Source organism: Sceloporus undulatus, chromosome 2, assembly GCF_019175285.1.
Source record: "Sceloporus undulatus isolate JIND9_A2432 ecotype Alabama chromosome 2, SceUnd_v1.1, whole genome shotgun sequence".
Taxonomy (NCBI): Eukaryota; Metazoa; Chordata; class Lepidosauria; order Squamata; family Phrynosomatidae; genus Sceloporus; species Sceloporus undulatus.
Window position 1 is genome coordinate 159,187,617 of NC_056523.1, and position 11,018 is coordinate 159,198,634.

The 11,018-nt window shown below is 41.4% G+C and overlaps 1 protein-coding gene across 1 annotated transcript in view; it reads right to left on the bottom strand.

The window, feature by feature from the left end:
* Nucleotides 1–7,940: 7,940 nt before the first annotated feature.
* RHEBL1 (RHEB like 1) overlaps nt 7,941–11,018 on the bottom strand; it is an 81,480-nt gene continuing 78,402 nt past the window's right edge. Inside the window, exons 7-8 of the mRNA XM_042455860.1 lie at nt 10,604–10,688; nt 7,941–10,132 (exon numbers count right to left, since the gene is read on the bottom strand). Of these exons, the coding sequence (XP_042311794.1) occupies nt 10,043–10,132; nt 10,604–10,688 (175 nt within the window). The 3' untranslated portion in view covers nt 7,941–10,042. The remainder of the gene's footprint in view (nt 10,133–10,603; nt 10,689–11,018) is intronic.

The following is an 11,018-nucleotide window of genomic DNA, read 5'->3' on the forward strand; positions in this document are numbered from 1 at the left end:
ATCTGGGGGTCTTGCGATGGAATTCAGGACTGGGTAGTCACACCAGACCCATTCGCACTGAGATCGAACAGAGTCCCAATCCAGGATATCGCCAATCCCCTTATCAGCGCACTGGCCAACACGCTCCAAAAAGAGGAGCCAGTACGCATTTAGTTCGGCAGCTCGTGCATTCACGTGAGTGCAGATTGGGCCATTCGAATGCTGGTATGATGGTATTGTGCGAAATAACGCGAATTCGAACCACCCAGTGCGGAAGACCCCCAGTTCCACACTCATCTGATAAGGGCCTAAGAAACCTGGTAGAGGATAATGGTAGCTATACTGGGCCCTCTCTACCATACCTGGTCCTGATGTCAGGACTAGTGTCCAACATTTCTGTGTCTCTTTTTTATATACAGAATTTTTACCAAGTATAAGCTATATAAATTCCTTATTTTATCCTGATGTATACAGTATTTCTGGTGTGCCCCCACATATGGTTCTTCACTGTTCCCCAACAGTCCCAATTTGCTCCAGTTGGTGTATATGTATAAAGTGTGGCGGCTACTCAGTTTGAAAATGGTAGTCTTCCCAGATATTTCTTCTGTAGGAGAGAAAAGGAAAGCACCTTTTGGAACACTGAAATAATCTTTATCATCACCTTTAAAGGGGACTACCATTGGGTCTTTCAGTAACATGTCAAACAGATGAATGTCTGGTTACCAACAATGTCTGATATATCCCATGTTAGTGGGGTGCTGAATCCACTCTGTGATTTAGTAAGAAAGAGCTGTTGTCTTCAAACATTTTATTCATCTTTCTGAATGAAAATACTTCAACATCCATTTTTTGTGGGCAAAAGTCTTTGCAAAAAACAGGGAAATTGGATTTTCCGTTCCCTGCCCCTGGCCTTCACACTTCTTCATTTAATGCTGTTAAGCAACCTTCATGTCATTACCCAAATCTATATCAGCAGATATCATGACATAGGCAAAATGTATTTCCACAAGAATTATGATCAGAAATTACACAGACAAGTTAATCAGGTGCCTTATTAATGTAGTGCACATGTAACAGATTTGGGCTCTAGCATTTTTTTTCAAAAATTTTAAATTTTTTGTTCTTTTTTGTTATAAATATGGATTTGAATGTGTCGGGCTTTTGGGGCACAATATCTGCTCACATTTACACCTCCTTTACCATAGTTATGCATTGCGGGTGCACAAGAGTGTTCTTTGACCAAAGCACAGCCTCAAACCTGAATGGAACAGTTGGTGGTGACCTTTCTTGATTGCTGCTGGGTGGAGTTGCTCAGGTGCCTCCACCCAGCAGTGTTAAGCACACAATTTTCTATTAACATGTTGGAGTGGTGTTTCCTTAGTGGAAAGGCAAGAGTTGGGATTGTCGGGATGGCCCGCTCTTGGAATGGCCAGCAAAACCAGTCCCAAGTTACAGACTCCTGCCTGATATTGTTTGCTTGGAGTGTGTAGCTTTACATTAGACTCTGGACTGGGCTGTAGCTTTGAATACTCTCCCAAATCAAAATATACTGAAGAAAATTGTTTCATCTCAGCCTTCTTGGTGGTCTCTACTTGTTTCTGTATTTAGAACTGGGGGAGCATTCAGATATATGTGACCCAAGAAGGGTTTGCCACAAATTCTGAATTCATATATTTCATCAAAATGGTAGAGTTTAAGTTTTAGAATTGGAAGGTACCTTGGCTGATATCTTGCCTAATCTCTTGCTCAGTGGTTTTCAGAGAAGTGCCTTGCAGCATAAAAAGGAGGAAGGAAGGAAGGAAGAGAAGAAAAAAAGTAATGTAGCTGCACTTTTAAGACTAACTGATTTTTATTTTAGCATGAACTTTCGGGATATAAACGCACTGTACTGCACCTGAAGAAGTGGTTTATATCCATGAAAGCTCGTATTAAAATAAAAACTAGTTATGGTAGTCTTAAAGGTGCTGCTACTCTCCTCTCCCTACCCCTTTCCTCCTTTTTATTCTTGTTCAGTTTAGGATCAGTCGAGCTGAATGCAATTCAGAGAGAGCCACAAAGCCTCTGTTTAAATACTGTTATCTCCAGCATGGAGTAGTCCACACTGTATTCCACTGTAAATAAAGGAACTTCTCTTAGAATTTAACTGAAATTTGGTGCCCCGCAATTTCCACTCATTGATTCTAGTCTTGGCTACTGGATAAATAGAGAACAAGTCTGCTTCAATTTTAGCATGATAGCTCTTTGGATATGAACATTGCTGTCATGTGTCTATCCCCTTAATCTTTTCTTCACCAAGCTAAACATACTTAGCCTTTTGCAGTGTTCTTGAGCAATCTGAGTGTATGGATAAGAAATACACATTTATCTAAGTGGTTGCAGTGGGCTGTCAAGTAATTGACCAATTTCATCTTAACAGTCCAGACAGAGCTTCGTTGGTGCAGACTAGAAGACTTGACAAGTCTGTCATGAATACTATAATGCCACTTATATGCATCTTTTCTCTGAGAGGCTGCTATGTGACAGCAAAAGATCTTGGCATGGATGCAGGAGACTTGAAAGGGACTGATTGTCTCCTCCCCACCCCTTTCATCCCCCTCACCTTTTAGTACTAAGTAAAATGTGTGTATTAAATGTGCCTATGAAATGAATGTGCTGTTTTCCAGCTAGTGAAGTAAACAAAGAAATAGAGTGGAATTCTAATGTGGTCAAACTGGCGGAGCTTAATCTTGTTACTTTAACCATGAAACCTGAGCCATCAGGTGTGAAATGAATCAGTAGAACAGCATGTGGTCCTTCTAATTCCATTATCCAGTTAAAGGGAAGGAAGGTAGAGATACTGAAAAGAAAAAGAGTGAGAAAGCATCTGGAATCTGGCCTGAATTATGTTTGATGTGGCTGTATCAAATGAAATGTTTTAGAAAAACATGACTCTGCTATACATTTCATTTCCTGTTGTATCTGGGTGATTATTGTTATGTGCCTTCAAACTGATTTTGAGTTATGGTGACCCTATCATAGTTTTTTCTTAGCGAGATTTCTTCAGAGGGGTTTGCCATTGCGTTCCTCTGAGGCTGAAAGAATGTGACTCACCCAAAGTCCCCCCAGTGGATTTCCATGACTGAGCAGAGTTTTGAACCAGTGTGCTGTTGTGGTTTGAGTGCTGGGCTATGACTCTGGAGACTGCGATTCAAATACTAGCTTGGCCATGGAAATCCACTGGATGATCTTGGGCAAGTCATATGCTCTCAGCCTGAGAGGATGGCAGTGGCAAACCCCCTCTGAATAAAAAAGGTAAAGGTATTTCCAATTGACAAGGTTATCAGGTTGTGTCCAGCCATTGGGGGCAGTGCTCATCTCTGTTATTAAGCCAAAGAGCCAGCTTGCCAAGAAAACCCCATGAGAGGTTTGCCTTAGGACGAGTCACCATAAATTGGAAACAACTTAAAGGCACACAACAACGAACTCCTGGATTCTTAGTCCAGTGTCTCTGGGTATGCTTTTATAAAATCTTTTCTTTTGCTATCAGTAAGAGACGATTTTAGTATTGTACCTGTTGTAGCCTTTTAATAGACAAATGATGCCCTTGTACCTTGTAATTCAAGGACTCCATCTTATGAAATATTTTCATGAGTCCAGGGACTGACTTGCTCCTTGATTTTAGTTAGGCAGAGATGCCAACTTTTGTATAGAGAACAACACCCTCCCATGCTTTTGTGCAGCTGTCTTTGATTCTTTGAATATCATAGAGACAATCCTTGTATGGTTCAATCTGTACAGCAAAGCATTGCTGAGCTTTGCTTTGTACTATAGGAGCAAAGAGATTTTGGCATGAGGCCCTCCAGATATCACTGAGTCTGCAACTCTCATGACCGCTCTCCTTTAGCTGTGTTGGCTAGGGAAATAGGTAGGAGTTACAGTCCTGGGGCATGTTGGAGGACCATTTATTCCCCACCCTGGCTTATAGACATGTCAGAATTATAGGTTCCAGTATACTGAAAGCATGTTGTTCACAGCTAGATTGTGACAACTGAAAAGGAAATGAATGGAAGAAAATAATTGGAGCTAGGCTCCTGGGTGTGTATTCCTCACTGTTGATTGTCAGTGAATTCCTGAGATGAAGTGGAACTCTTGCCTGGTCCAGTTCACCCAGTTGTTTCTATGTATTTGCTGGGGCACACCCTAACTTACCTTCAGGGCTAGCAAGCCAGAATCTCAGCATGATATTTACATGCCTTTCGAACACTCAAGATCCTTTCGGTTTGGGGGCAGGCTAATCACCTCAGGCTTTCTTTACTCTTCTCTTCTATCTCCCGCTCATACGGGAAGCTAGACTGCATAATTTGTTAATTTATTCTTCTATCTCCTCCTCATGAATGAAACTCGACTGCATAGTTTGTTAATTTACTCTTCTCTTCTGTCCTATCTAACGTCCACTCCTCCTGTGCCATCAGAACCCCCCCTCCCAATTCATTTTACTTCCAAAGGTCCCTTGGGGAAGAACTTTTCCACAAGTTCTGGGGGTATTGTTAGGAAGGATCAAATTAGGGGAATTTATGAGAGGCGTGTCCTAACAACGCACGCAGAGGGGTTGGGTCCCTATGTGTATACCAGAGGTCATCTAGTCCAACCCCAAGAAACAGAGACTCGAATGCCAAAGGAGGTGCAATTAAAATATAAACATTTATTAAAGCCACACAACAAAAGGGATCACACACACACACATTCAATGCTAAAGCATGGGAGGGGAGAGTTCGGGAGTAAAGGAGAAAGAATAGAGGCACCGTTGGGATAATTACCTTAGGAGTCTTCTCCAAAGCGACGGATGTGAGAGATGGTGAATGGTAGGTAAGACACGGCTGCGGGAACAGGGAAAGTAAGCGGCGGCCGCGATGGCTTAAGAGCTGAGTTTTGGTGCGCAAAGCTAACACGAGGCCTGGTGACAGTGAGCTTGGCTTCGCTCAAGTGATTTCAGTAGAGCAAAATGCTCAGGGAATGCAAGCTTGGAGCAGGATGCTCTACAAGCAAAGAACTCAGGCTCGGAACTGAATCTACAAGCCCACTGAAGGCTGGAATCGGGGGTCCTTATATACCCCTGAACGTATCCTCACGCTATGGCTACCTGGTGAACAAAGGTCTTGATTGCTATCTTTTGTCTAATCATAGAATCATAGAGTTGGAAGAGACTGCACGGGCCATCCAGTGCAACCCCCTGCCATGCAGGAAATCCAAATCAAAGCATCCCCAACAGATGGCCATCCAGCCTCTGCTTAAAGACCTCCAAGGAAGGAGACTCCACTACACTTCTGCGGGAGTGTGTTCACTATTCTAACAGATCTTACTATCAGACATTCCAAATGTTGAGGTGGAATCTCATCTTTTCTTTCTTTTTCTTTCTTTCTTTCTTTTTTCTTTTCTTTTTTTTTTTTTTTTTGTATCTTGCATTCCATTGTTCCAGGTCCTATTCTCTGGAGAAGCAGCAAACAAGGTTGCTCCATCTTCAATGTGACAACCCTTCAAATACTTAAACAATGCTATCATATCACCTCTTCTCTTCTCCAGGTTAAACATACCAGCACCCTAAGTCTCTCCTCGTAAGGCATGATTCTAGACCCTTCACCATTTGGTTGCCCTCCTCTGAACACAGTATTCCAGGTGAGGCCTGATCAAGGCAGAATAGAGTGGCACTATATTACTTCCTTGATCTAGACCAGTGGTCCCAAACTGTGCCCTTTAAGAGATTTTGGACTTCAGTCCCAAAAGCCTCAGCCATGTTGGCCAGTAGTCTGGGATTCTGGAAGCTGAAGTCCAAAATCCCTTAAGGAAGACAATTTGGGGACCGCTGATCTATACGTATACAGTGGTACCTCGGGATACGAAAAACCCAGGTTACGAAATTTCCGGGATACGAAAAAATCCCATAGGAAATAATTGTTCCGGGTTACGAATGTTTTTTCGGGTTACGAAAAAAATTTTGGTGCTTTTTTCGGCTTTTTCGCACGAATCGCGGCTTTTCCCCATTAGCGCCTATGGCATTTCGGCTTACGAAGGGGTTACGAAAGCGGCCGCGGAACGAATTAATTTCGTAACCCGAGGAAGCACTGTACTTCTGTTGATGCCTAGAATCGCATTGACCTTTTAGCTGCCACATCACACTGTTGCCTCATGTTCAACTTATGGTCTACTAGGACTCCTAGATCCCTTTCACAAATATTCTCCTTAAGCCAAGTGTCCCCCATCCTATATCTATGCATTTAATTGTTTTGCCCTAAGTGCAGTAGTTTACATTTCTCTGTGTTGAAATTCATTTTGTTAGCTTTGGCCCAGGCTTCTAATCCATTATGGCCATTTTGAATTTTGATCCTGTCCTCTGGGTATTAACTATTTCTCCTAATTTGGTGTCATCTGCACGTTTGATAAGCATGCCCCCTATTCTTTCATATAAGTCACTGATAAAGATGTTGAAAAGCACCGGGCCCAGGACAAAACCCTGAGGCACCCTACTGGTCACTTCTCTCCAAGAGGAAAAGGAGCCACTGATAAGCACCCTTTGGGTTAGTCCAGTCAACCAATGACAAATCAATTAACAGTTGCATTGTCTAACCAACATTGTATAGCCTTTTTGCAAAAATGTCATGGGAAACCTTGTCAAAGGCATTACTGAAATCAAGATACAATATCCACAGCATTCCCTTCATCTACCAAGTGGGTAATTTTATCCCCCCCCCCAAAAAAGATCAATCTGGTATGACTTGTCTTTGAGAAACCCATGCTGACTTTTTGTGATTATGGCATTCTCCTCTGAATGTTCACAGACTCTCTGTTTAATGATCTGCTCTAGAATCTTTCCTGGTATTGACTAACTGAATGATAATTGCTGGGATCTTCTTCTTTTTTTCCTTTTGAAGGTGGGGGACCACGTTTGCCCTCCTCCACTCTGCTGGGACTTCTCCTGTTCTCCAGGAGTAAGAAAGGTTTCCCACAATGTTGTTTAGGAACTTACTTCAGTGGGGTAAAATCCACCTTAGAATAAGGGATGAAAGAGATTTCCAACTGTGACTCTCAGGAAAAGCAAGGCTGAGGAGGTGCAGGCAACCTTGCAAGTTCTCATTCTGACAACTAACCATCACAGACAGCCTTGACACTGCCAGCAGGGGCAGACAAGAGCCGTGACATACTAGAAATGTGTTAGTCTGGGGTAGCTAAATGTGGGGAGAGCATGGGGAAAAAAATCAGAAGTATGCAACAGAGCCACAGTACATGAAAAAAGGAAGAGCAACCCCCGATAGATTCAACTAAAATTCAAAATTAAGGTCCCCTCACATTTTGTTGTGCTCTTTAGGAAACATGGAGACCATTAAGTTAGAGCAACAGGTGCTAGCAATGACAACTCATTAAGTGCCATACCTCTTTTTTTAGTGAACTCAGACTATGCTTAGGCCCAGCCCTAGAAACAACATAAATAATTTTAGTGTCTTTGTAACTAGCAGAAGCAAGTCTACACTTTATAGGCACTTTAAGCCCCAGGAAAGATCCAAGTCATCACATCAGATTTTCTTCTGAAAATAATCCCCCCCCCCAAAAAAAAAGACACCTACCCCTAGCACAGAAAATATGCAAGTTTTAAAAGTTGAAAAAGAGCTATCCGCTTAGGATGATGACTTTGGATTTGGATCAAATCACTCCAACCTTAGGAGGAAATTCTTGGCAGGGAAGCTGATTCCATTATTTGCTACAGTGCTGCTATTTATTGTTTTGTTTTTAAAATATCAATTCACTGTCATTATTTTTGCAGTTTTTAAAAAGTCATTCATTGCTATTACTCATTAAGTTGCTTGTTACATGGGAAGAGAACATCTTAGGATAAGAATGGCAAAAACCTTGGGAGGAAATCCACTCAAAATACTTTTATAATGTACATTTTAGAAGTAACAACAAAGTTGCTAAAAACATTACACTTCAAATGAGGACCAGTATTAATTTTTTATTGTTACAGGTATGTTACTTGTAACTCAATACTTCCAGACTCTGAATTTGGGCTTCTGTACCACAGACTTTGTGGTAATTGAAAGATGGGCACCAATCTTCATGGTAGGAATTAAACTAGGTTTAAGACACATACAGACATGCCTCCTTGCTTTTCCAGAGCACAGTATATTATGTTTCAGTAGGGATCAGTCACAAAATCTGTGCTGTCTCATTTTGTCTCTTGTTTCAGGGTGCACACCTGTGTATGTGTGCATGTTTGCTTCCTTCAGGAGCCAGAGGTTCCACACAAACCCCGTAGCCCTTTGGATTCCAACCTCCATGAAGTAAAGATGCCCAGTTCACCCTGATTTACACTGTAAGACATGGAAATAGAGCAAGGCGGCACAGGAGCACATTCACAGCTATGCTGCTTGTACTCAGACAAGAAAAGGGGTCAGGTAGGGTGGGGCATCCACCATTTTCTTACAAGCCACGGAAAGTAGGACTAACATTTGAGATCATTCAGCATATCCTATTACATTTGACATTAGGAGAGGAATGCCCTGCTGATACTGCTGGACTACAGTTCTTATTGGTGTGAAGAGGTCCAAACAATAGTGGAAGATGATGGGAGTTCAGCAATATTGGGAGGACATTTTGCCCATCCCTTACTTGAGCAAAAAGCAACTTTGTGCTGCCAAGAAAGCCAAAGGTGGACAATCTTGCAAAAAAAAAATAAAAATAAAAAAATAAAATAAAAAAAAAGGTGGGGGAGTCAGGCCTCACTTATTTACCCCCACTGAAAGATAATAGTTACGTTTCAAATTGTAGCACAGTTCAGCTTCAACTGAGCTATTTCTCTCATTCTTCTACACTTCAGCATGATTATTTAGTTCCACAGGATTCTAATCAAAACACACGCAAGGCATCCAGTAAGCCCCCTTTTTCCATCTAGGCTTATTTCATCCTGCATCACCCCCTGAAAATATAACTGTCAAGGAAGAGGATCACATCTTTCCCCATCCCGCACAAATCTTATATCCTTCTTATAACATTGTGTGTCGCTTATAACACAAGTTCTGTCCCGAGAATGTTCTTTCCACTGATTCAAAAAAATATCCTGAAGAGATAACAGTTGTAAAGGAAGATGTGGAACCTCTGATGAGTTTGGATGCCACAGCTCCACAATTATTGTTTTCTTCAATCTGTTATTATAAACAAACTAAACATTTTGTTTTTTTTTACTATAACAAGCTGCAACACCATCTGAAATGTAGTCAGGACATTGAAGGTTACTAGATAAAGTTTTTTCTCTATTTGCCTCCTGAAGGAGGTTGCTTTTATTTGCATAACCAAAGAAAAATTTACTAGGCCTGGCTGAGCCATTAGTCATTTCAGGCCTTTTGAAATATCTGCGGAAACTTAAAGGACAAAAATCCAACTTTGGATCAACACTGCCACCTGAAATCAAGCCTGCCAAACAAAACAAAACAAAACAAAAAGGTTGTAAGAAGCATAACTTGGGGGGGGGGAATGTACACTTGGGACTATGTTTCAAGTTCCCACTGAAAGACAACTACAGTCCAAAGAACTGGCCCTCTATGGATTCCACAGGAGGAAATAGTTAGATTCAGCTGCCTCTCTGTTACACCAAGGACTGAAACAGATGTATGTTTAAAGTTGTGTGTGTATGAATTATACTTTGCTATAAATATACAGAAAAGTCCCTTCATAAAAAAGAAAAAGACATAAATACAACTTGTGCTCCTGACCTCCTAGTTCTGTAAACATTTGGCAAAACATATATATGTGTGTACACAGACACACACATGCATGCATGCACACGCGCACGCGCGCACACGCACACACACACACAGATTGCATCTAGCAAACTAATGTGCAAAACATGGCCATCACCTCCTCTAGGGGGTGAGCAATGAGGTATATACTTGTGTCTGTGTGTGGGTTACCCGTAAGCTACTTCAGACCCATTGTTCAGGGCTCCAGGTAGCTCTAATGCCTGTCCTGAGTTGGCCTGAGTGTCCTGATGCACCCCTCACACTTGTAGAGTGGCTTCAGATGGGAAAAAGGGGGGACATCACATGAGAATGCAGCTACGATGTTCACCACATGAGTTGTCCACACGATCAATCTCCTCAATAACTTTTGTGAAGATACCTTGAGTTAACTGCAAAACAGAAAGAGAAGCAAGTTACACAAGGAGGAAGGCTCACTGCTGCTTTTATCACTGCCTGATACTGGACTATAAATTCCATCATCCTTCACCACTGCCAGGCTGAGAGTTGGAATCCAACAACATCTGGAGGTTGACATATTTCCCCCCTCCCAATTTTTAAGGACTTCCTGGCTGAAAGGAAAGCGTTCCTTTCTATTCAAATCAGCCTACAAAATAAAATAAAGAGCAAAAAGCACAAAGATATGAGCAAAAACATACAAAAATTATTGTTAAAATGCAATTAAATTATCAACACAAAACCATTTAAAACAAATCCATTTAAAGAATTACCTGCTCATTCCCAGATGCTGGAAATTAAATCCCAAGCAACCTATCTTTTGCCATTAAAATTTACAAAACATATGTGATGCCCTTTACCACATACAGCAACGACATCAGAAGGAGAAGAAACAGACATCAGACCTGGTTTTCTTTTGCAGAAGATTCCAAAAAAACAGCACCCCAGGAATCAGCTAGTTTCCTTCCCTCGTCGGTTTTCACCTGCCGGCTACAGATACACACACACAGAAGGAGGTGAAAAGGGGCAGCAGGCAATATCATATCAAGAGAACACTGTCTTCACTGTAATTTAGACTGCTTTCATAATCTGGTACTGGCTGAACAACAGAATGAATAAATATAAATGTATCAGCCAATGAATAAATAAATAAATAAGAGATAAATCAGCATATATTTCTTACAACCAAAAAGGAAGTTTACAGCAAAAGAGTTGTACAGTAGACCCTTGTTATACGCTGGGGTTTGGTTCCAAGATCCCCCGTGTATAACAAAATCCGTGTATGCTCAAGTCCCATTAAATATAATGACATAGCAAAAT